Source organism: Micromonas pusilla, assembly GCF_000151265.4.
Source record: "Micromonas pusilla CCMP1545 genomic scaffold MICPUCscaffold_15, whole genome shotgun sequence".
Taxonomy (NCBI): Eukaryota; Viridiplantae; Chlorophyta; class Mamiellophyceae; order Mamiellales; family Mamiellaceae; genus Micromonas; species Micromonas pusilla.
This window is the reverse complement of record NW_003315896.1, coordinates 382178-404964: the sequence shown is the minus strand read 5'-3', so window position 1 is coordinate 404964 and position 22787 is coordinate 382178. Positions and strand designations below refer to the sequence as shown.

The window sequence follows — 22787 nt, the reverse complement described above, 5'->3', positions numbered from 1 at the left end:
AAACTCGATCATACTAAAAAACCATAGAGTACGAGTACGCAAAATTCGTATGGAATCACCAGCGTCACCCGGCCCGGTCGCGGCGTTTTCGGCACCTGCGCACCGGCAGAGTTTCGCGGGGGACGCCATCACAGATCCGCGCGCGCGGGCGACGCGTCATGACCGCGTCCGAGGCCGCGCCGCCGTCCGCGCCCGCCGACGGCGACCGCGGCGTGAAGGTCTACACGCGCACGGGCGACGACGGCTCCTCGTGCCTCTTCAACATGGAGCGCAGGGACAAGGACGACGACGTGTTCGAGGCGCTCGGCGACGTGGACGAGCTCGGCGTCGCGATCGGCGTCGCGTGCGCGCACCTGGAGGACCCGATCGTGGGCGACGACGACGGCGAAGGCGACGCGCTCGACTCGTGGGGTTTGCGAAGGCGGGGGGAGGACGAGGACGCGCGCGCGATCGATCGCGGCGAGGACGAGCGCGGCGCGCTGCTGGCGCGCCTGAAGGAGATTCAGAGCCGGCTTCTCGACGTCGGCAGCGCGGTCGCGACGCCGCTCGGCGAATCTAGCGAGTGGAAGAGGGATCGGACGTCGTTCGAGGCGTCGCACGCGACGACGTTGGAGGCGTGGATCGACGAGTACGACGCGCACCTTCCGCCGCTGAAGACGTTCATTCTTCCCTCGGGCGGGCACGCGTCGGCGCGGCTGCACGTGGCGCGCGTCGTCGCGCGCCGCGCGGAGCGACGATGCGTTCCGCTGATTCGCCGAGGGGACTGCGTCGAGAGCGTCGGCGTGTACTTGAACCGTCTGTCCGACTTTCTGTACACCGCCGCGCGGTTCGTCGCGATGCGGCAGGGGAAGGCGGAGACGCCGTACAAGAAGGCGAAGGCGGTGGGGGAGGGGGAGGGGGCGTCGACATGAACGTCGGGGGCGGCGTCGTTAATTAGGGTAGAAGGGTGAGGGCGCGGCGAGGCGTCGAGGAGAATAAATCGACGACGAGAATAAATCGAACGATACGAACCTAGTGTAGCTCACATCATCTCATCACTTGCGGTGGCTCCACCCGCGAATCGGCGCGTCCACCGGCAACAGCAACCGCATCAGCTGCTTCGGGTCGTCCACGACCTTGTCGAACGACCCCTCCAACTCCTCCCTGGAGTGCGAACCCCACGGCACCCCAACCGACATCATCCCCGCCGCGCTCGCCGCGACGCCGTCGCTCGGGGAATCCCCGACGTAACAGCACAACCGCGGGTGCGAGTAGCACTTCTCCGCCACCTGAAGCAACCCCTTGGGCGAGGGCTTCACCTCCGGGACGGCGTCCGCGCCGGATATCGCGCGCATCATCTTGCTCGCGCCGTTCACGATCATCACCTCTCGCGCGTACTCGGTGCACGCGTTCGATAAGACGCCCTGATTCACCCCGCGCTTATGCAGCGCCTCCACGACCTCGAAGACGTCCGGGAAGAACCCCGCGGTGTCCGTCGTGACGAGCTTCACGTACATCTCGTCGAATCTTCGCGCGAGCTCGATCCCGTCTTCGTGGTCGACGTCGCCGCGCGCGTGGAGCGCCATCCGCTGCGGCGTCGCGTAACGCGTCCCGCGCCTGTATTCCTCCAACGTAACCTCCGCATGTCCCGCCTCCGCGAGGACCGCGTTCGTGGACGTGAAGCCCAGCGTCGTGGTGTCCGCGAGCGTGCCGTCGAGATCCCAGATGATCGCGTTCGCGGCGTCGAACGGCGCGGCCATGTTGGGTTCGAACTCGCTGTTCGGGATGGCCTGCTTCGGCCCCTCTTCGTCGTCGTCCTCCTCCTCCGCGTCCGCGTCCGCGTCAAAATCCTCGTCCTCCCCCCCCCTCTCGTCGAACGCCTTCTTCGCCGCCGCCTGCTCCTCGTCGAATATCGCCTGCGCTTCCTCGAGCTCGCGGATCGCCGCGGACGCGGCGAGCTGCGCTTCCTTGAGCTTCTGCGCTGCGGACGGCTCGCGAGCGCGAGCGTCGCGATCACTCCAGGTTTTCTTCCCCGCTCTTCCGTCGTCCTCCGACGCGAGGACGACGACGGAACGCGCGCGTCTCGCGGCGCGGGGTCCGACCGAGCGCGAGGAGGGACGAGAGGAGGTGGAGGGGGAGGAAGAGGAAGAGGGCGCGCGATGGAGGAACGCGCGCGCGCTCGCGCTCGCGAAGGTCGTCATGCGCTCGCTGTTGTGAACGTCGGGGTTGCGATCGCGATCTCATCAGTCGCTATTTCTATACCCGGGCTTCGACCGGTCGCGCGCCCCGAGGTCGAACACGCACTCCATGTACGTCCACCAGTCGCCCTCCATCGCCTCCGGCGGCGGCGTCTGGAACGCTCTCATCCGGGCGCCCCACTCGACGCACCGCGGGGACATCGCCATGTGCCTCGGGAAGTCAACCTCGGGGTCGAACGCGTCCGAGGTGGACATCGCCATGAAGAGTCGACGCCCGACGAGCCATATCCTCATCTCCTCCACGCCCACGGCCGACAGCGCGTCGCACACCTCCGGCCACGCCTCCGCGTGGTACGCCTTGTACTCATCGACGACGCCGGCGCCGTCGCGCAGGCATATCGTCTGCGCGTAGTGCTTCGTCATCGCGAGGAGCGACAATGGTAATGTAAATGGTTCTCGAACGAACGCGTTATTTTTTTAGATTACATCCGAAAGCCGGCGGCGCTCTCCGCTCAGTACGACCCTTGCTCCGCCTTCACGCGCTGGAGCAGCGCGGTGTTCAGCTCCTTCTCCGTCGCGGTCATCGGGAACACCTTCTTCCGAACCATGTTATCCCGCATCTGCGCCTCGAGCTCCTCCTTGTGCCGAACCGCGCGTTCGAACCCCTCGCGTCGCGACTCCCGCTCCGCGCTCTCGAGCGTGTCGACGACGCGGGCAAACCTCGCGTACCGCCGCGCCTCCTCGTCTCTCTCGCGATCCAGACGCTCTTGCTTCGCCTTGACCTGCTCCGCGAGCTCCTTCTTCACCGCCGCGTTGAGGTCGACCTGGTGCTTCGCGTCGCGCGCGTCTCTCTCCGCGGCGAGGCGGTCGTAGTTGGCGGCGTTTTTCTCGATGATCTCATCCGGCATGTACCGTTTGTACGGCCCGATGGCGTTCCCGAAAGCCTCCTGGGACTTCTGCTTCTCCTTCATCTTCAGCAAGTTGGCGTGGTACGCCTCCTCTTGCTTGCGAAGCTTCTCCGCGTACATCTCCTGGTACTTCAGATCCAGCGCTTCGTCGTCCGCGGCTTGCTTGGCGCGAAGCGCAAGCGTCTCCTCGTTGGACTTTTTAAGCTTTTCAATCTCCGCCGCGATCTTCCGCTTCGCCGCCGCCTCCTCCGCTTGCTTCCGTCGGTAGTCCGCCGCGAGCGCGCGGCGCAAGTCCGCCTCCTCCTGCCGCTTCTCCTCCTCCATCGCCGCCTTCCTCGCCGCCTTGTCCTCGAGCTGCGCTCGCCGATCCGTCTTCAGCTTGTCGACGGCGGCGGTTCTCTTCGCGATCTTCTCGAGCTCGTCGAGCTTCCACTCCTCCAGCCTCCGCGTGACGTCCACCTTGTCCGCGACGACCTCTTCCTTCTCCAGGAGCTTCTTCCGCGCCTTCTCCGCCACCTGCGCGTCGAGCTCCTCCTTCATCTTCCGCTGCGACGCCTTGTAACTCGCCAATTTCTCCGCTTGGACGCGGTCGTTCTCCTTCGCCTGCCATTTGCTGATCTCCGCCCACTCGTCCACGACGGGCGCGCCGAACCGCCGTCCCGCCACCTTCCCGCCGGTGATCCGGTCCTTGATGCGTCGCTCCAGCGCCGCGATCTCGCTCTCCTTGACGCTTCCGGTGTTGTTCATGAACCCGTCCACCTCCTCGCGCACGATCGCGGTGATCGTCACGACGTCGGGCGCGGGCGCGTTGGGGGCGATAAACTTGGCGAGCATGCGCTTCGCGAGCGTGTCCGCGAGCGCTTTCTTCATCGTCTCGATGGACGACTTGGTCGTGTTCGGGTCGTCGAGCGCCTGCGGCGACGAGGGCAGAAGCGGGGCGGTGGGGGGATGGGACGGCGAGGTGAGAATTTGGGGGAAAGACGGAAAGAAGCGAGTCGAGTCATCACCCAATTAGGGAACGCGACGACGATTGCGACCGACGACGGCGCCGTCGTCGGCGATGGGGTTCGAGCGCGATCGCACCATGGCTGCCAACGTCCAAACACCGTCCTGGGCGGCGTGTGTTCTGCGAGGTCGGAGATCCGCTCGCCGCGCGCGCCTCGGAGTGGCGCGCACCCGCGCGATGGAAACCGCCTCGCTTGACCGCCGCGCCGGAAGGGTGTACCGACCGCGCGCCCGCGGCGCATCTGCGTGATGACACAAAGATCCTTTCCCGCGTGAAATGGAAGGAACACGCCGCGCAGATCTCGCGCCTCACTCGCGCGCGAACGACGCGAGACCCGCGCGCGCCCGTCGCCCGGGAAGCGGATCTCGCGCGCGCCACACCTCCCTCGCGAACGCTCGCGTCTCGCCCTCGCGCGTCGTCATGAGCGCGAGCGGCGTCCTCGCGCTCTCGGCGTGCGCGTCGCCGATATTTAATCGCGCCCATGGCTCGTCGCGGTCTGATGAGAGGCGCGCCTCGCCCGCCGTCGGCGCGACGCGTCGCGCGACGCTCTCGTCGCGCGTCCAAACGCGCGCGCTGTCCGCGTCGATGCGCGCGGTTTCGCGCGTGTCGAAGAGTCCGCGCGCGGCGACGGCCCCTCGCGCGAACAACGCGAACGACGTCGACGCGGAGGCGGAGGCGCCAGCGAAGGACGAGGCGGAGCGCGCGATCGACGACGACGTCTCCGACGTCTCCTCTTCCGCGGCGTCGTCGTCGTCCTCCACCGCGGATACAACGAACAACATCGTCCCCGCGGTGGACGAGAAGCCGCCGCCCGCGACGAACGACGACGCCCTCGACGCCGCGACCGGCGGCGGCGGCGGCGACGGCGGCGGCGGCGGGAGCGGCGACGACGAGGACCGCGGCGACGGCGACGATTCGAACGGCGACGACGACGACGCCGACGAACGCGTCGACGTCGAGGCGCTCAAGGCGCTCGCGGCGTCGACCGCGTCGTGGGCGACCGAGGCTGCGAAGAGAGGCGCGGACACCGCCGCGTCTTGGGCCGCGGACCCGACCGCGGCGGTGTCCGCCCAGGGCGGCGTGTGGGTCGCCGCGCGCGCTTTGCTCGGCGTCAACGTGCTCACGTTTCTCGCGCTCAACTCGCTGAGGCGCGTTCTATACACTGGTTCCCATACGACCCCGTTCGCGTGGTGGACGCCGTTTCTTAAGGACTTTGCCCGGCGTCTCTCTCCGCCCACCCCTCGCTTTCAATACCCGCCCTCGACGCCTTTCAACTCCATCTGACGCCTATGAACTCCACCCCGACGTTCGCTCGTATGGAACGACCCTGAGAGGCGGGAAGGAAAAAGTGCGCCGCGCGCAGGAGGAGACGGAGAGGGCGCTCGCGGCGAAGGCTGAGGCGGCCGCGGCTAAGGAGAAGAAGAAGGACTCGAACGACGCGCACGCGACGAGCGCGATGACCGCGATGACCGCGGCGATGATGGCGGAGGACATGGGCGCGGCGGCGGAGGCGGCGGCGGAGGACGACGCCGGCTTCGCCGCCGCTGCCGCGTCGCCGTCCGCCGCGCTGTCGACGAAGGACGCGATCGCCGCGGTCGCGGCCGGGATCGAGGCCGATCCCGACCTCGCGGAGGCGGCCGCGCAGCTGTCCGAGCGCGAGGAGGCGGGCGCCGCGTCGTTCGCGACCGAGGACGACGCCGCGCCCGCGCCCGCGCCCGCGGCCGCGCCCGCGGCCGCGGCCGTCGCGGCCGCCGCGACGGCGACGGAACCGCGCCCGTACGCGGTCATCCCTTCCGACGCGAAGGACCCGCGCGTCGTCGCCGCGCTGCGAGACGCCGCGGAGGCGCAGGCCGCGGCCGCGGACGCGATGCGCGCCGCCGCCGCGGCGACGCGCGCCGCCTCGGACGCCACCGCCGCCGTGCAAGCGTTGCAGTCGGCCATCGCCGCGGGCGCGGACCGCGGCGGCGACGTCGCGGCCGGGATGCACGCGGCGACGGTGACGATGGCGAACCGCGCCGCGATCGCGCACGCGAGGCACGCGAGCGACGTCGCGCGATGTGCGGCGGGCGGCTCGGCGGCGGCGGGCGGCGCGACGACGACGGCGGCGGCGGCGGCGGCGGCGGCGTCGGACGCGAAGACGCCGTCGGCGGGATCCGCGAACGACGCGTGGCTCAAGAACGCCGCGGGCACGGCCGGGAGGGCCGCGGTGACGATCGTCGGCGCGGGCGCGGTCGCCGCGAGTGAGGTGGCGCGCGTGGCGGCGCCGCACATCGCGTCCGCGGCGAGAACAGCGAGCGCGGCGCTCGGAGACCTGTGGCACGGGACGGCTTCTTCCGGCGCGAACGGCGGCGGGGTCGGGTTGAAGCATCGCGCGCGCGAGGCTGCGGACAAAGCGCGGGGGTTCGTGGACGGGTTGAGCGCGGGCGAGGGCGTCTCGAACGCGCCGGGGAGCGGCGTCGACGGCGGCGTCGCCGCGTGAGGAGGGAGTACAGTAGTTAACCGAGCACCACGTGTAAAAGTCTCTCAGACTGTGAAAGCTCGGACGGTCGTCTGCTCGCTTCTGTTCGCGCGTTTTCTGTGGCGAGTTGGTTCAAATCGCCGCGGTCCGCGACCGTCCGATCTGCGCCCTCGCGCCGCACAGCACCCCGCGCGACGTCGTAGACGTCATCGCACAGGTTCGGCAGGCCGTCCCGTTCGCGATCTTCCATCGCGAATCGACCGCGCGGCGCCCGCGGGCATCGATCGCGAGCTCACACCTCGCGCCGATCTCGCCGCGTGCTCTCTCTGACAGCGCGGAAAGTTCAAAAGATCCACCAGCGTCGTCGGTCGATCGCGCGTCGTCGTCATGTCCCGCGAGGAGACGTTCGGGAGCATCTCCCTGATCGGCCGCGGCGTCCCGATCCAAGGCGCGCTCAAGATGTCCGCCGCCGGGATCTCGTGGAAGAAAGCCGGCGGCGGACGCTCGGTCGAGATCGCGCCTTCGGAGATCGAAGAGATCGCGTACACCCCCGTCCCCGGCGGGGTCGTGCTCACGATCCGCCGCGCCGGGGACAAGGAGGCGGTCCGCCTTCGCGGCTTCCGCGCGTCCGACCTCGCCGGCGTCAAAGAGCTCGTCGCGGAGTGCTACGCGAAGAAGCTGACGAAGCGAGAGGCGCAGACGAACGGACGAAACTGGGGCGAGGTTGACGTGGACAGATCGTCGCTTACGTTCACCGTCGACGGGAAGACGTCTTTCGAGGTCAACGCGAAGGACATCGCCTCCGTGAACCTCGCGACGAAGCACGAGGTCGTCATGGAGTTCCACATGGACGACACCGTGCACCAGGCCTCGAAGGACGCGCTCGTGGAGATGAGCTTTTACGTCCCGCCGACGTCTTCGAAGTGGGGCGTCGATCAATCGATCGAGGACAACGAAGACACGGGCGCTAAGAACTTGATGGACAAGCTCCTCACCGTCGCGGACGTGGACGACGACGCCGGGGAGGCGATCGCGGAGTTCGAGGGCGTCTCGCTCGTCGCCCCGAGAGGGAAGGTGGACATCGAGGTCCACGCGACGCACGTGCGTCTCTTGGGTTCGGCGGCGGATTTCAAAATTCAGTACAGCGCCGTGCAACGCGTGTTCCTACTTCCGAAACCGAACGGGCACCAGACGTTCGGGATCATTCACCTCGACCCGCCGATCCGGAAAGGGCAGACGTTCTACCCGCACATCGTCGCGACGTTCAACGCGAACGAGGAGCTCGAGATCGAGCCCGCGTTGACGGAGGAGCAGCGGGGGAAATTCGAGAAGCTCGAGGAAAAGTACGACGGTCCCTCCGGGGAGGTGTTCGTGCGTCTGCTGAAAGCCGTCGCCGGGTGCAAGCTCACGCGGCAGGGCACGTTCGCCTCCCCCGGCGGCGGCAGCGCGGTCAAGGCGTCGAACAAAGCCGAAGTTGGCTTGCTCTTCCCGATGGAGAAGTCGTTCTTCTACCTCCCGAAGCCGCCGCTGTTGTTGCACTACGCGGACGTGGACTCGATCGAGTTCGAGCGGCACTCGGGCGCGGGCGCGGTGGGCGCGCAGCGGACGTTCGACATCCTCGTCTCGATGAAGACCGCCGCGGGCGGGGCGCAGCACCAGTTCCACGGCATCCCGAAGCAGGAGTTTCAAAACTTGGTCAACTTTCTCACGGCGAAGCAGCTCAAGATTGTCAACGTCGACGCGCAGGCGCGCGTGGATCAGATCATCGACGACGAGGAAGAGGAGGACCACCACGCCGCGCGTCTGCGCGCGGGCGGCGAGGACAGCGGCACGGACGAGGACTTCGCCGCGGGGTCGGACAGCGACGGCGGCGAGCCCACGGACGAGAGCGGAAGCGACGACGACGACGATTCGGACGGCGGCGGCGACTCGGACTCGGACGCTCCCAAGAAGAAGAAGGCGAAGAAGTCCCCCGCGAAGAAGGCGAAGGCGGCGGCGAAGGGGAAAGGGAAAGGTGGAAAGAAGGGGAAGAAGGCGAAGAAGGACCCGAACGCGCCGAAGCGGCCGCTGTCGTCGTACATGATCTTCGCGGGCGAGAACCGAGGGAAGCTCGTGGAGGAGACCCCGGGCATGAGCATCGGGGAGATTGGTAAGGCGCTCGGCGCCAAGTGGAAGGAGATGACCGCGGAGGAGAAGGTGCCGTACGAGGACAAGGCGAAGGAGGCCAAGGCGGCGTACGCCGTCAAGCTGAAGGAGTACGAGGCGACGAAGGCGGCGGATAAGCCGACGGTGATCGACGACGACGACGACGGGAGCGACGACGGGAGCGACGACGACGACGACGGGAGCGGTTCGGACTGATTCGACGCGAGTGGAGACGAGCGAGACGAGATCCGACCTTTTAATCCTTGATTGATACCTTCATGACAACAACGCGCGATAGATCGGCACACGAATACAAATACAGCGCACGCGCCCCAACCCAACCCATCGTGAACCCCCCCATACCATCCACCCCCACGCCGCGGCGGCGGTCGCTCGAATCGAATCGAATCGAATCGAATCGAATCAGAACGGCACCCCCGCGAAGATGACGCCGTAATACACCGCCAACGCCATCGCCGTCGCGGTGACGAAATTCACCGCGCTGTTGGACAAAAAGTTCAAGCCGCTCACCTTCGTGACGGTCGGCCCGGGCTTGGACACCATCTTCTTCCGCTCGGAGCAATACCCGGAGAACTGGATCGTCGCCCCGAGCAACGAGTCGAGCAGCGACCCGAAGACGCCGCTCAAGAACCCGAGCGCGAGCGTCGGCCACTGCGCTAAAAACTGCATCGCCGAGCTCAAGTTCCCGGTCACGAGCGGCACGAGCAGCCCGGAGACGTAGAACGCGAACCCGACGGCGAGCCCGCCGAGCCCGGACGCGATCAACCCCAGCGACGTCACGCCGCCGTTCGTCCCGGGCTGCACCTTCTTCCCCGGGTTTATTATCAGCCGCGGGAGTTTTTTGGACAACACGCCGAGCTCGCTGCCCCAAGTGTCGCCGCAGCACGTGCCGTAGTACGCGATGAACGCGCACGCGAGCGGCGTCTCGAACGCGTTCGCGTACCCCAACACGTACTCCGGCCCGCCCGTCGCGAACGAGTACGACATCGCGAGGAGCGTCGGCACGGCGCCGTTGGCGGCGACTTGGATCCAGTCACGACCGCCGCCCTCCTTTGAGGGTCGTTCCATACGAGCGATGATATCGGGGTGGAGTTCAAAGGCGTCAGGGGTGGAGTTGTGAGGCGTCGAAGACGGGTATTGAAAGCGAGGGGCGGGCGGAGAGATGCGCCGGGAAAAGTCCTTAAGGAACGGCGTTCACCACGCCGACGCGGCCGTATGGGAACCGGTGTGATATAGAACGCGCCTTGCCCTCGACGAAGTGCTCGTCGATCTTCCTCTTGACGTCCGCGCCCACCTTGGTCATCGCGGAGGACGCGAAGAAGAACACGCCGAGGGTGACGCCGAAGCGGACGCCGGCGTAGAGCGTGCCCCAGCCCACGGCCGCGGCGGAGAGCGCGCCGGAGAGATCGAGCGAGCCGGATTTATACCCCTTGAGCGCGAGCCCCGATCCTAGGATGAGACTCCCGACGACGCGGATGACGTTCCACACGCCCCATCCCGGGTCGCGCACGTGGATCGCGACGAGCGCGACGAGCGCGAGGCTCAGCGAGAGCGTCTTCTTGTTGCTCCCTTTCGGCGCTACCGACGAGGACGACAGCGACGCGCGGACGACATCGAACGCTTCGCCGATGGAGTCCACCTTTCCGGGCGCGGGCGCGGCGTCGAGCGCGGCGACGGCGTCGTCCGCGTCCGCGGCGTCGTCCGCCGCCGCGCCCGAGTCCTCGCCGGACGCCGCGGCTGCGCGGGGGACGACGGTCGCGGCGCGCCCGCCGTGGTGCGCGTTCTCCGACGCGCGCGCGACGACGCCGCGCGGCGACGGCGGGAGCGCCACCTTGGCGGATCCCGCGCCTCGCCTCGAGGGCGACGGGGGCGGCGACGATCGCGGAATCGAGACGCTCGCCCCGCGGCCGATTCGGCGCGCGATGACGTTCGGTCGCGACGCCGCGCGGGCGGGCGACGATGCGTGCGCCATGACGACGGTGAGGACGACGCGACGGCGGCGGCGGCGGCGGCGTGTCGCGCGCGCGGAGCAGTGATGACGCGGAGCAGAGCGCGTGATTCGAACTCTAAGTCGCCTCGTCAGACTGGCGGGAACTGAACGGAGCACGCCAGCTGGTGGATATTGATATTTATCGATAGGGGTCGTCGTCGCCCCCGCGGCCGTACACGACCCGTCGCGTCCTAAGGCTACGCGCGCGAATGCGCGTCGTCGTCGCGTCGCGAACCCACGCCCTCGCTCACGCGCGGCATCGCGCGACGGCGTCCATCGATCGCTTCACCGCCGCCGCGAACGCGGCTCTCTCCTCGTCGGCAAACGCCGTCGGCGTCGCGCGGAGCGTCCTCGCGAGCTGCTCCAGAGCGTGCGTGGCGACGGACAGCAAACAGGACGCCGCGCCGGTTGACGTTCCGTCTTCCAGATCTATCATCCCCGACGCCGTCGCCGCGCGCGCGTGGCGGTCGGCGCCGAAGACCGGCGACGCCAAAGAGGGCGGATTGAATCCGGTCCCGCCGCCGCCGCTCGCCGTTTGGCCCGGGGGCGCGGCGACGCCGTACGCCTTCGCCTCCGCGTCGCGGACCCGCGCGCGCTCCTCCCACCCCGACGGCAGCGACGACGACGACGCGGCCGCGGCGCTCCCCGGGCCTCCCGCCGCCGCCGCCGCCGCCGCCGCCGAAACGCGCTCCGCGCGCTCCTTCTCGATCTGCGACATGTAGAACGCCGCCACCTCCTCGGACGTCTTTCGCGCCTCGGCGCCGTCCGAGTACGCGTTCGCGAGCGCGCCCTTGCTCGAGAACGTGCCGGCGGCGGCGGCGCCCTGCGATCGACGCGCGACGCGACGCGACGACGGACGCGGAGGATGAAGATGGGACGGTGAGCGAGCGGCGCGGGAGGGGGAGGGGAGTGGGGGAGGGGCGCGCGACGGAGACGGACGGCGTCGTGGCTCGCGCTGATGAGACGGCGACGCGACGATGGATGGCGGCGAGGGGTCGCCGAAGGAGACGCGCGCACCAGGCGCATGTCGTGCTCGGAGAGCGCGTTGCGACGGTTCTCCCATCCTATCGGGAGGTTCGACATCGCGCGCGGCGTGCGCGTGCGTGCGAGACGCGCGGCGCGTGCGGAGGGTCTGAGGTGGCGTGACGTGTGCGCTCGCGTCCAGGTCGTGTAATCCAGTGCTCCGTCTTGAGTTCTACGAAGGTACTTTTATTCTCCTTCGTCGCCGTCCTCTGACGCCTACGCTATCACCTCCTCGCGACCTCGCGGAACGCGTCCAAGAACCGCTCCACCTTATCGTCCGTCGCCGGCCACGTCTCGCTCCCGACGTCGTTGCTGAGCCAGTACACGCTCGTGGGGAACTTCTCCGGAATCCAGTGCGTCTCGCCGCCGCCGTTTCCGCCGCCGCCGCCGCCGCCGCCGCCGCCCGTCGGGCGGTGCTGCAGCTTGAGCGAAGTTTCCCGTGCGGCAGCCCGAAGAGTTTTTTCGACAGGCACTCGTCCCTCGTCCCGTTCGAGCACATGAAGACGTATCCCGGGAGGTCGCCGGACGTCGAGTCCGACGCCGCGGAAGGGCGCGCTTCCGGCGCGTTCGACGCGAACGCGCGCGCGCCCTCGACGCCTCGCGTCGTTCCGGGCGCCTGCCTCCCCCCGTTCGGTTTACGCCCGCCGCCGCCGCCGCCGCCGCCGCCGCCGCGCTCGTCGCGCTCGAGTTGATGCCGAGATCTCGCGTTCGCGGACCGCTCCGCGGTGCTGTACTCTCCCCCGGCCCGCGTCCGCGCGCCTCGGCCCAGCTCCGGGAACGTCTCCGACGACGTGATCGCCGGCGGCGGCGCGTTCGGCGCCGACGATCGCCCCGGCGCCGCCGCGGACGGAGGCACACCGCGAGGGTGCCTCGATTCGTCGCCGGTCGCACGCGACGTGAGGTAGCTCCTCCGCGGGACGCCCATCGCGGGCGCGGACGCGATGGACGCCCCCGCGGCGCCCGCGGCCGCACCCCCCATGCTCGCGGCGTCCTCCCTCGCGACGCGCTTCAGCATCGCGTCCGCGGCGGCGACGAACTGCCGCTGAACGATCGATCGCTATAGCCTCTTCTCGTTCAGATCGAGGGCGGGCGCGTACCTCGGCTTCTACAGCTTCGTCATGAAGTCCGTGATGATCACGACCTCTTCCTCGGGAGTGAACGACGCCATGATGACGTCGGGAGGGTCACGCCGCCGCCGTGGACCCTGCGCGCGCGCGGAAGACGCCGCGCGCCGTCCTATTGTGCGAGAGGGAAGGCAAGAGTCGACTAACGAAAGAACTCTGCAGGCGACAGAACAGCAGACGAGACGCACAGACGAGTGCACGCTTTCACGGGAGGAGAAGGTGTACCCGCCGAACGACGGGCGACGGATCGATTCGAGCGCGGCGCGCGCGGGATAAACGCTCATAGTCTCGTTTACGTATTGAACACTCCGCGCGTCGCGGAACTCTACACTCGCTAGTCAAGCCGTCCCGGCGCAGCGTTCAAACATGTTCAACGACGACGCGTTCGCGTCGTTTTTCTTCGCACCGCCATTCATCACCGGGTCTCCGCGCGTCGCGGGAACGAGCTCGCTGTTAATAACGTGAACGCGCGAGCTCGCGGTCGCCGCGACGCGAGTCACAAAATTGAACACGATCGACCGTTTACAGGACGGGCGTGCGCTCGATCGCGGAGATGGTGACGAAGTTGTAACCGAACGGATCGGCGACGTGCTTGCCCCAGTTCGCCGCCGGCCCCTCGCCCGTGGTGAGCCCTTGGACGAAAACGCCGAGCATCGCGATCATCGCGAGGCGGCCGTTCTTGATCTCCTTCACCTTGAGGATAGCGAGATCCTCCGGCGTCGACGCGACGTTGAAGAAGTCGAGGGGACCGCCGGGGTTGATCGGGTCGAGGCCCGCGAAGTCAGAGCCGGAGAACTTGCCCTTGCCCGGGACGAAACCCTCCGGGGGCGCCACCTTGCCCGAGCGGTACCCTTCCACCGCGGCGAAGAGCGCGATCTGGATCCCGGCGAAGATGATCGGGTTCTGGAGAATCTCCGGGCGGCCGGCTTCGCCGTCGAGGAACACCTTGCCGGTCTCCGTCCAGACGCCGCCCGGGATGCCGAGCGCCTCCGGGATGACGATGCCCGGGATGGCGAGCATCGCCCAGCGCGCGTGGATCACCTCCGCGGCGCGGTAGTCGTTAATCTTGCCGTCCGCGCCGAGCTTGAGGGGGTCGAAGCCGTAGTCGCCCGCGAGGGTGCCGTCCATGTAGGACGGGACGTCCGTGGCGGGGTCGAGGAGACCGGAGGGGAGGTAGAAGCGGCGGTTCTTGCCTGGTCGATGATCGGGGGAGGGAGGGACGGATAAAGGCGTCACGCGTCGACGTCTCGATGATCGATCGATCGATGATGTCAAGCGGAAATGATTCGCGTCGCGGACGACGCCGGGTAAGAAACCGATCGGGACGCGTCTGCGCGTTCGACGCCGCGCGGTACTCACCATACCACTTCGCGAGGTCGCCGCCAGCCTGGGAGGGCTTGCCGGAAGACTTCTTCACGGGCGCCGCCTTCTTGACGACCTTGGTCTTGGCGGGGGCAGCCTTCTTGACCGGGGCAGCCTTCTTCGCGGGCGCAGCCTTCTTCGCGGGGGCGGGCTTCGCGCCGAAGAGACCCTTCTTCGCGGGGGCAGCCTTCTTCGCGGGCGCGGGCGCGACCTTCTTGAAGAGCGCGTTAACCTGGAGAGCGGCCATGATGCTTGGTTTGTAAAGGTGCGTGAGGGAGCGTCCTTCGTGTGCGGAGAATGGCGCGCGCGTCGCCGCGATCGATCGAGAAAAGACCGTGACCACGGCCACGGATTTTCCGTGCATCGCACGTGATTGGCCGAGGCGAGTCCCCGTAGATCCCCGGACGCACCGGTCACGCGAGCGGCGTGGTTTCGAAGACGCGATTTTCATCGGCGTTTTCTAACGTCATCCACGATTTTGACCGAGACTTGACCGCGGATTTTTTCCTATCGAACGCCCGCAGAGCCGATCGCGCGACACACTGGGAAGCGGCCGAGCGCGAGCGGCGCGCGCGAGCGATCGACGGAACGAGCGACGAACGAGCGAAGTTCGACGACTGACGCTCTGACGCTCGCTCGCTCTCGTCGACGAATACAATCCTACGCCCGCGCCAACACTCGTCGCTCGATCGCTCGCCTCTCTCTCTTCTCCCCCCGTCGTCGTCGATCGCCTCCGCGGTGACGCGTCGCCTCGGCGGCGCCGACGGCCGTCCTCATCGCTCGTCGATGCGTCCATCCGACTTCATTCATTCGTCCATCGAAACATCCTTCATCCACCCATCCAACCGCGTCCGCCGCCGTCGTCGTCGTCGCTCACATGACCGCGAGGACGTCGTTCTCGTGCAGCACGACGTACTCCTTCCCGTCGCCGTCGTACATCTTATCGCCCGCGTACTTGAAGTACATCACGCGCTCGCCCTTCTTGATCGCGATCGGCTTGGCCTCCGCGGCGTCCTTCTCGTCCTCGCCGCCCTTCTCCGCAGCCTTCTTCCCGGGCCCCGTTGCGAGGACGGTCGCCGTGCACGGCTTCTCCACCGCGCCCTCCGTGAGCATGATCCCCCCCGCCGTCGTCGTCTCCGCGTCGTCGGTCTTCAGAAGAATCCGATCGCCGAGCGGCGTCAGCTTCGGGATATCGTCCGCGGTGGCGCCCGCGCCGGGAAACGTGCCGATGAGGTCGCGTTCGTTGATCATGACGTACGACGAACCGCCCATCTCGATGTCCGTGCAGCCGATGCCAAACTTGTTGTAGAGGACGGTGTCGCCCTTCTTGACCTCGACGCAGTCGGGGCCGAGCTCGGTGACGTCGCCTGCGAGGAGGGGTGAGAGGGGAGGGGATGAAATTTGGGGATCCAGGGAACGTTAGGACGGCGGCGACGGCGGCGAGCGTCGGAGGACCGACGCGACGACTGGAGGGTGGTTTCGGGGTTAGGGTTGAAACGAATCGAGGCGAGGCGCGAATCGACGGAGGACGCGCCGCTCGTGGGCTTGCGCTGCGCGGACTCCGCGAGGAGGATCCCGCCCGCGGTCTTCGTCTCCGCTTCCGCGACCTTGATGAGGACACGTTCGCCGAGGGGCGCGATCTGTGGAGTCGTGAAGCGAGGAGCGGAGAGCGGGGGTCGTCAGCGCTCGATTCATCGATCGGCGCGAACAATTCGCGACGCGGTTTCCTCCATCGGCGCGTTATCCGTCGTCGCGCGCGACGCGACGCGACGCGACGCGACGAGGCGCGAAGGCGACGTCGACGTCGACGGACGCGGCGACGAGCGAAATCTTATCGATTCGAGCGCGCACCTTCTTGTACTCGCCGGGCATCTCGAACCCGGCGGCGGCGCGAACGGCGACGCCGCGGCGGGACGCGCCCGAGCGCTTCGCCACGGAGGCGGCGGCGGCCTTGAGAGCGACGGAGGAGAGCGCGAAGGACGCCATGGCGACGCGGAGCGTGTGCGACTGCTTACGATGAAATACGCGAGCGACGGAACGTCGAGCTCACGGGATGATTCGCGGGCGGTGCGCGTGCGGAATGAGCCGCGACGCGACCGCGCGGCGCTCGCGAACGCATCGCCGAAAGTCTTCGAAGGCTTCTGGAGCTTCCGAGCCGGCGCCGGATACCGGAGCGTTCATTGCAAACGTTTTTCACCCACCGTTTGGTTTCAACATTTGATCGATTTCCCTTTCAACTATCCGATGTCAGCCCCCAGTGGCGGAGAACGGCGCCGCGGCCTTCATTCATCACTGAGACGCGCGCGATGCCGCGGCCCGCGACGCGCCTCGCGCGCCTCTCGAGCCTCCTCCTCCTCCTCCTCCTCCTCCTTGCGCCGGTCGCGACGCGATGCGACGACGACGACAACGTCGCCGCCGCGGAGACGGGCGCGACGCGCGACGCCGCGGCAGGGGACCACCTGGGGGACGTCCCGGTCGCGCTCGACGCGGAGAAGACGAAGATCGACGTCGACGCGCCGACGTTGAAGGACGCGAACGCGGAGCTGGAGAACATCATGGCGTCGGAGCTCGGGAAGGCGATGCGCGGGAAGTCCATGGAAGAGAGGGTGGGCATCTTGGGGAAGCTGCAGTCGCCCGAGGGGCGCGCGATGGTGAAGGAGCACTTCAACAGCGAAAAGTTTCAAGACGCGATCGATAAGAGGGAAGCCGAGCGAGGGATCGCGCGGCCGGGGAACCCGTACAACGAGCTCGCGCGGCAGAGGAAGGCGGAGAAGGAGGGCAAGGTGTACGACCCGACGAAGAAGAGGAAGAAGAAGTTCGGGGGGAAGGCGATGGCGAAGATCAAAAAGGCGAAGAAGGCGAAGCGCGCGAAGAATTTTCTGAAGAATCTCGGGAAAGAATCTCGCGGCGGCGGCGGCGGCGGCGGCGGCGGCGGCGACGGCGAGCTGTGACCTCGACGGCGTCGGTCCTCGACTTCCACCCAAACCTAGCGATACGTAGCCTATCTATCTATCTATCTAACGCGCGCCCGCGATGGCGATCGCCGCCGGGACGTCGCTCACCGAATCAGTCGCTTGTGAATCTCCGCGTCCAACTTTTCGCGCGTCTTCCACCGACTCAACGCGGCGGCGACGACGTCAACTTTGCGGTACAGCTTCATCGGCGCGAATCCGGCTTCGATCGGGTTCGTGTCGATGGCGTGGGGTAACGGCTCGATGTCCGCCGGTCGGAGGCAGTACGAACGCTTCGCGTCCGTCGCGGTGAGAAGCCTCTGCGACGGATTCGGCGGACCCGCGTACCCGCGAGAGCAGTCTCGGCACAGGGTCACGCACAGCGGGCTAAAGTCGTTCGTGCGCCGCGAATTCGGCGGCAAGAAAACGTCGTACTGCCCGTGGCTGTCCGATTCGTCCGATTCGTAGCCTGTCTCGCCTGTCTCGCAGACGCCCTTCGTGAGCTTACGAATCGCTTCTGGTTCTCCATCACTATCACGCGACGGCGACTCCCAGCGCCTTACCTCGTTAGAATTCTCTTGGTAGCGCCAGCAGTCGTAACACAGCGCGCCAAATCTGTAGATGTACTCGTAGAGCGCCTTCATGCTCGGCAGCTGCTTCTTCCACGAACACATTCCGTGGTCCTCGAATTTATACAGAGAATTATAAGGAAAAGGACGCGTGTGGTTACAGGCATCCCACCCATCCACGACCCGAGGATGGTACGTCAGAAGAAACGCGTCGCCGCGAGGGGCGCCTTTCCACGTCCACTTCTTCTCCGCGCGCGGAAACGTCGTCATGTCCCGCGCGCTGAGCAACGCCACGAGTGGATGATACGCCCACGACATCGCGTCTTTGTAATAGTCTTCGCTGAAGCTCGTCGAGTCCGCCGCTCTGTGCGTCTCGATCTTCGGATTCAATCTCCCGCTCTCGAGCAGCTCCGCGATCCGCGAGTCGTAGTACGACAGCTCGCCCGCGCAGCGCTCGACCAGCCTCCGGACTTGCGCCGTCCACGGCGAAGACGGACGGGTGAACCCCGGCGTCTCTAACGCCTCGATGGACGGCCCCGCTGGGTCGCCGCGAAGCATGTCTCGGAGCGTCTTGCACACGGACGGCACCGTGAAAAGCGCGTCGTGATCGAGGCATCCGAGTATCTTCTCGAGGCATCCGCGATCGAGGACAGACAGCGCGCCGAGGTTGTCGTCCGTCGCCGGCGGCGGCGGCGTCGCGAGCGCGACGGACGCGCGCTTACTACGCTTGGGCGGCGGCATCGCCGCGCGAGGGGACGCGACGGACGCGCCGCGGATAGTGGCGAGCGTCTCCCTGGGAGAAAACTGAACGAACACTGGTGAGCCTCCGCGACAGCTGCGTGGATACGACGACAGCAGGCACCGTCAGTCCGCGCCGCGCGAGGACGCCGCTCGTCGCACTCCCCCGCGCCCCCAGGCAGCCGCACTTCCAATGGCGACCCCGATGAAGACCCTACACCGCGTCGCGACGACCGCGACGACGCGGCGCGCGCCTCGCGCGCCGACGACGACGCCCGCGCGTCGCCCTCGTCCGCGTCGTCGCCTCTCGTCACGATCGGGATCCGATCGCGACGCCTCGTCCGCCGCGCGCGCGGCGCCGAACGACGCGTCCTCCTCCTCGACGACGCTCGCGCCGCTGCCGCAGACGTGCGCGGAGCAGGTCGCCGCGTGCGCGAGCTGCGTCGTCGCCGCGGCCGCGTCCGGCGCGAGACGCCAGCGACTGACCCTCCTTCTCCCGACGAACAACCGCGGGGACGACTTCACGTCCACCGAACGCGCCGACTACGAGGCCAACGCGGACGCGGTGTACAGAGCCGCGATGGAGACCGCGGCGGCGGTGATGCGGAGAGTGGACGCGAACGGCGGGGACATCACCGCGACGAGGGTGGACGACGACAACGACCCGGTCGGGGTGCTGCGCAACGCCGCGGGGAGCGTCCGCGCCGTCGTCATTCCAAACGCGCAGCAGCTCGACGTCTTGCGGAAGCTCGCGGAGGAGAGCGAGCGAGGACGCGACGCCGGCGACGCCGCGATCACGCTCCTCGTGAACCCGCAGTGGAACGAGAGCGGGCAGATCATCTCGGACTTCGGCGTCGGCCCGTGGAAGCGGCGCGCGTTTGACTTTCTCGACACGTTCGCGCCCGCGTTTCATCTCACAGAAACCCGCGTCGGCGCGGCGTCGACGCGGGACCCGGCGAAGGGCGGGGACTACATGGGCACCGGCGGCGTCGCGCGGATCCTGAAGACGCACGGCGGCGCGTGGCAGGTGTTCGCCATGGGCGGCGATGGCAGCAGCGAGTGCGTCCGCGTCGAGGAGAGCGAGCCGACGTACGAGTACTTGAACGCCGAGGTGTTCGTGACGCCGGAGTACTCTCTGGCCAGACGAAGGCGGGGCGCTGGGCCGTCGATGGAGCGTCGGCTCGAGGCAAGCGCGCGGAGCGTGAGCGCGAGCGCGGACGACGACGACGTCGCCGTGGACTGGTCGATCGCGTCCAGCGCGGAGATCGCCGCCGCGGTGCGGGTGAAGGCGATACGCGCGAGGGACGTGGACGCGTTCGATAAGACGGGGTTGAGGTCCGCGTTGACCGCGCTCGGGCTGCCGACGAGCGGCAAGGTGGAGGGGCTTCGGGAGCGTCTCAGGGAGGCGCTGCTCGGCGAGGACGCGGAGGAGTGGATCAACTGACTGGTGATCGGTGGGGGATTCGATTCGATTCGAGTTCGAATTCGATGTCAGTTTGATGTTTACCGTAGTCGGTAGTATCATAACAACTTAGGTGTACAACAACAACCGCGTGTCTTTCTCGCCACGTCATCGTCTCCTCCTCGTCGCCGTGCTGCGCGCTTCGACGCCCCCCAACGCCCGCCCGCGTCCCTACCCTTCTATCTTACTTGGGTCTTGTACATACATTATTATTATTTCACCTGATGTTACCTGTTGATAACCGTCGCTTCGAAGCCGTTTTTCTGTACGAGATCATCCAGATACGCCAGGATCGTATCCCTCCGCTCCAGCAGCTGCGCCTGCTCGCCCGCGTCGAGGACGAACCCGAGCTCGTCCGCGATGGCCTTGGCGTCTAAAAACCGCAGACGAAGATACGTCTTCGAGTCCACGCACCTCGTCGGCCCCGTCTGAAACGCGTTCTCGTGCTCCATGCTCACGAACGCCTCCGGACGGAACGCCGCGGCGTGGTCGATGAGCACCGGCCGCTTCATCTTCCCGCCCAAGCTCACCGCTCTCTTGATGATATCGTTCTTCTCCCCGTCCGAGACGTTCGAGTTCATCACCGCGCTGACGTTCTGCGGCTTCTCCGACCCCGGCCGAGGCCCGCCGTCGGTCCAGTGCCGCCCGAACAAGAAATGCCCGGCGTGCCGATCGCTGTTTTGCAGCAGCACGTCTAATATGCGCGTGTCCGAGAGCACCACCCGCGGGTCGATGCCCTCGCCCCAGGCCCCGGTGTCGAGCGCCTGCTGAAACCCAGCCGTCTTCTCCAAGTCGTCCGCGTCGTCGGACCAGTACATAAACGCCCCCTCGTCGAAGTGTTTATAATCGAGCTCGATCCCGGCGCTGGGCTGGCGGTACGCGCACGGCGGCACGGAGTCCATGCCGAGCATCCTCGACAGTTTGTACGCGACGTACTCCATCCCCGCGCGGTGCCACCCCTCGCCGTTGCCCTCGATCGCGGGCTTGAACACGCAGTCGATCACCGCGCCCGAGCCCTTCGTGCACTCGAGCTTCAACTTGTAGCACGGGTGTCCGTACTTCCCCTGGACCTCGTGCATCGCCTCGACCCAGATGATCTTCCCGTTCTGCAAAATCTGCTGGATGCGATCGTGCATGATCTTCGCCTCTTTGTCCACGACGTCCTGCATCTTGGCGTCTCGGAGTTCCCCCGCCTTGTCCGCGATGGCTTGCGCGCCGAGCGCGACGAAATCCGACATCGTCATCTGATCCGAGTGAATCCCCGCGTCGCCCTGCGCGCGTCGCACCGTCGTGTGGACCGTGATCGTCGCCGACCGCTTCGCGTCGTCCGTGGAGATCTCCGACCGCGTGCAGCAGATCGCCCCGGGGTGTTGCATGACGCACACCTCGACGGACGGCTCGTACGTCGCGGTGTCGCTGAGCGGCGGCGGCGGCGGCGGCGGCGGCGACGGCGAAGCCGCGCGTTGCTGCTGCTGCTGCTGCTGCTGCGGCGGCGTCGGGGTCGGGGTCGTCGGCGCGGGCGGCTGGTAGTTCATCATCGGCCGCGCGGGCGTGCTCGCGTTCGGATCGTTCCCCTTTGGCATCTCCGCGCGCAGCGGCGCTTGCCAATCCGACGGCGTCGCGGAGGGCGCCTCCGCCGCGGCGTTGGCGTTGGCGGCGGCGTCCTCGCTCTGCGGGATGACCGCGCCGAGGTCCCGCGCCTTTTGGATGATCGCCGGATCGTCGAACCCCGGGCCTTTGCTCTCGATCACGTCCAGAAGCTTCCCGACGCGGTCTTGCAAGTACGAGTTCGACTTGGCGAGGTTCTGCAACGCGCCGACGACGGCGTGCGCCCCCGGCGCGTTCGACCCCGTCGCCGGCGGCGCGCGGCGCGCGGACTCGGACTCGTCGCGCGGCGGCGGCGGCGCGACGCTCTCCTCCTCCTCCTCGCGCTGCGGTTGCGGCGGGACGTCCAGCGGCGCGGACCAGCTGTCGATGATCTCCGCCTCTCGAGACGTCGAAAACGTCCACGTCGGCGTCGCGTTGTTCATGACGGAACCACCCGCGCCGGAGCCAGATCCGGTCCCGGCGCCGCCGCGGTTCTCCACGTCGCTCGGGTACATCTTGCTGTACCACGGGAGGGTGTCTTTGTACCACTCGCCGCTCCCGGGCAGGGGCGTCCCGGAGCGATGATTCGCCTTCGCGGCGGCTTCTTTCAGGATGGCCTCGTCGTCGCGCCTCGGCGGCGCGGCGGATCCTCCGCCGCCGCCGCCGCCGCCGCCGCCGCCGCCGCCGCTCCTTCCCGTCGACTCGTTCACCGGGACGCGATGAAACCCCTCCTCCACCTCGATCGCGACGTCCACGGTCTGCGGCAGCGCGCTCAGCGTGGCCGCGAGCGAGGACGAGCTCGAGATGCCAAAGATCATCGAGTCTTCGTTGACGCTCGCGACGCACAGAGGGACGCCGTTGACGGACACCGAGGTTCCCATGCGCACCGCGCCGACCGCGTTCGAGGGGATCACGATCGTGAGGCGCGTGAAGTCATCCATCTTTTCGATGGAGACGACTTTCGTCGTCGCGCGCGATGGCGGGACGCCTGCGGCGTCGCGTTAGAAGGGGTGGGGTGGGGAGGGGGGAGGGTCGAAGGCGTCGGCGGAGGAAACGATTAAAATTAAATCGCGTCTCCAGCCTCGGAGATAACGACCGTGAACGACCGCGAGGTTAACGCCGCGCGTGATCGGGGGCGGGCGCGCACCGGTGTACGTCGCGCTCGTTCGCATCGCTCCCCCGCTTCGGGGCCGCGCATGATGCTTACCCGCGCTATTTCCTGTGAACGGTGGGAAAACCGCGATGCAGCGCGCGTCAGGGGAGGGT

At 67.5% G+C, this 22787-nt stretch overlaps 13 protein-coding genes across 13 annotated transcripts in view; 3 read left to right on the top strand and 10 right to left on the bottom strand.

The window, feature by feature from the left end:
- Positions 1-158: 158 nt before the first annotated feature.
- On the top strand, positions 159-911 carry MICPUCDRAFT_22951 (uncharacterized protein; the record flags this gene model as incomplete). The annotated part of the gene is made up of 2 exons (XM_003063781.1): positions 159-368; positions 465-911. The coding sequence occupies 2 exons, from the start codon at positions 159-161 to the stop codon at positions 909-911; spliced, it is 657 nt and encodes a 218-aa protein (XP_003063827.1).
- Positions 912-1034: 123 nt separating this feature from the next.
- Positions 1035-2180, bottom strand: MICPUCDRAFT_43000 (uncharacterized protein; the record flags this gene model as incomplete). The annotated part of the gene is made up of 1 exon (XM_003063609.1): positions 1035-2180. One exon carries the CDS (start codon positions 2178-2180, stop codon positions 1035-1037), a length of 1146 nt encoding a protein of 381 aa, XP_003063655.1.
- A 42-nt stretch (positions 2181-2222) lies between these two features.
- MICPUCDRAFT_22820 (uncharacterized protein) lies at positions 2223-2600 on the bottom strand (the record flags this gene model as incomplete). The annotated part of the gene is made up of 1 exon (XM_003063608.1): positions 2223-2600. One exon carries the CDS (start codon positions 2598-2600, stop codon positions 2223-2225), a length of 378 nt encoding a protein of 125 aa, XP_003063654.1.
- An 89-nt stretch (positions 2601-2689) lies between these two features.
- On the bottom strand, positions 2690-4171 carry MICPUCDRAFT_42999 (uncharacterized protein; the record flags this gene model as incomplete). Its single annotated transcript, XM_003063607.1, has 2 exons — positions 2690-3997; positions 4169-4171. 2 exons carry the CDS (start codon positions 4169-4171, stop codon positions 2690-2692), a joined length of 1311 nt encoding a protein of 436 aa, XP_003063653.1.
- A 205-nt stretch (positions 4172-4376) lies between these two features.
- MICPUCDRAFT_48970 (uncharacterized protein) lies at positions 4377-6629 on the bottom strand (the record flags this gene model as incomplete). Its single annotated transcript, XM_003063606.1, has 2 exons — positions 5424-6629; positions 4377-5239 (listed from the first exon to the last, which is right to left on the bottom strand). Coding segments are annotated over exons 1-2 (1899 nt in total), but the record flags the coding sequence as incomplete, so codon positions are not given.
- Positions 6630-6936: 307 nt separating this feature from the next.
- Positions 6937-8910, top strand: MICPUCDRAFT_22975 (histone chaperone; the record flags this gene model as incomplete). The annotated part of the gene is made up of 1 exon (XM_003063780.1): positions 6937-8910. One exon carries the CDS (start codon positions 6937-6939, stop codon positions 8908-8910), a length of 1974 nt encoding a protein of 657 aa, XP_003063826.1.
- Positions 8911-8938: 28 nt separating this feature from the next.
- On the bottom strand, positions 8939-10687 carry MICPUCDRAFT_48968 (uncharacterized protein; the record flags this gene model as incomplete). The annotated part of the gene is made up of 2 exons (XM_003063605.1): positions 8939-9765; positions 9959-10687. The coding sequence occupies 2 exons, from the start codon at positions 10685-10687 to the stop codon at positions 9118-9120; spliced, it is 1377 nt and encodes a 458-aa protein (XP_003063651.1). The 3' UTR covers positions 8939-9117.
- A 265-nt stretch (positions 10688-10952) lies between these two features.
- Positions 10953-12743, bottom strand: MICPUCDRAFT_53517 (uncharacterized protein; the record flags this gene model as incomplete). Its single annotated transcript, XM_003063604.1, has 2 exons — positions 10953-11528; positions 11949-12743. 2 exons carry the CDS (start codon positions 12741-12743, stop codon positions 10953-10955), a joined length of 1371 nt encoding a protein of 456 aa, XP_003063650.1.
- A 383-nt stretch (positions 12744-13126) lies between these two features.
- On the bottom strand, positions 13127-14502 carry LHCB5 (chlorophyll a/b-binding protein CP26, chloroplast precursor). The gene is made up of 2 exons (XM_003063603.1): positions 14212-14502; positions 13127-14045 (listed from the first exon to the last, which is right to left on the bottom strand). The coding sequence occupies exons 1-2, from the start codon at positions 14459-14461 to the stop codon at positions 13375-13377; spliced, it is 921 nt and encodes a 306-aa protein (XP_003063649.1). The 5' UTR covers positions 14462-14502; the 3' UTR covers positions 13127-13374.
- A 585-nt stretch (positions 14503-15087) lies between these two features.
- MICPUCDRAFT_48966 (uncharacterized protein) lies at positions 15088-16086 on the bottom strand (the record flags this gene model as incomplete). Its single annotated transcript, XM_003063602.1, has 3 exons — positions 15088-15581; positions 15674-15854; positions 16066-16086. 3 exons carry the CDS (start codon positions 16084-16086, stop codon positions 15088-15090), a joined length of 696 nt encoding a protein of 231 aa, XP_003063648.1.
- Positions 16087-17086: 1000 nt separating this feature from the next.
- Positions 17087-18497, bottom strand: MICPUCDRAFT_53513 (uncharacterized protein). Its single transcript, XM_003063601.1, has one exon. The coding sequence runs from the start codon at positions 18473-18475 to the stop codon at positions 17273-17275; it is 1203 nt and encodes a 400-aa protein (XP_003063647.1). The 5' UTR covers positions 18476-18497; the 3' UTR covers positions 17087-17272.
- Positions 18498-18665: 168 nt separating this feature from the next.
- On the top strand, positions 18666-19998 carry MICPUCDRAFT_53512 (uncharacterized protein; the record flags this gene model as incomplete). The annotated part of the gene is made up of 1 exon (XM_003063779.1): positions 18666-19998. One exon carries the CDS (start codon positions 18666-18668, stop codon positions 19914-19916), a length of 1251 nt encoding a protein of 416 aa, XP_003063825.1. The 3' UTR covers positions 19917-19998.
- MICPUCDRAFT_65840 (uncharacterized protein) overlaps positions 19978-22787 on the bottom strand; it is a 3185-nt gene continuing 375 nt past the window's right edge. Inside the window, exons 2-4 of the mRNA XM_003063600.1 lie at positions 22669-22742; positions 22224-22509; positions 19978-21362 (exon numbers count right to left, since the gene is read on the bottom strand). Of these exons, the coding sequence (XP_003063646.1) occupies positions 20162-21362; positions 22224-22509; positions 22669-22742 (1561 nt within the window). The 3' untranslated portion in view covers positions 19978-20161. The remainder of the gene's footprint in view (positions 21363-22223; positions 22510-22668; positions 22743-22787) is intronic.

Coding starts and splice junctions, on each gene's coding strand:
- LHCB5 (XM_003063603.1), bottom strand. CDS start 14,461: ATGGCCGCTCTCCAGGTTAACGCGCTCTTCAAGAAGGTCGCGCCCGCG. Junction 14,046..14,211: donor CGACCTCGCGAAGTGGTATG/GTGAGTACCGCG, acceptor ATCATCGACCAG/GCAAGAACCGCCGCTTCTAC.
- MICPUCDRAFT_53513 (XM_003063601.1), bottom strand. CDS start 18,475: ATGCCGCCGCCCAAGCGTAGTAAGCGCGCGTCCGTCGCGCTCGCGACG.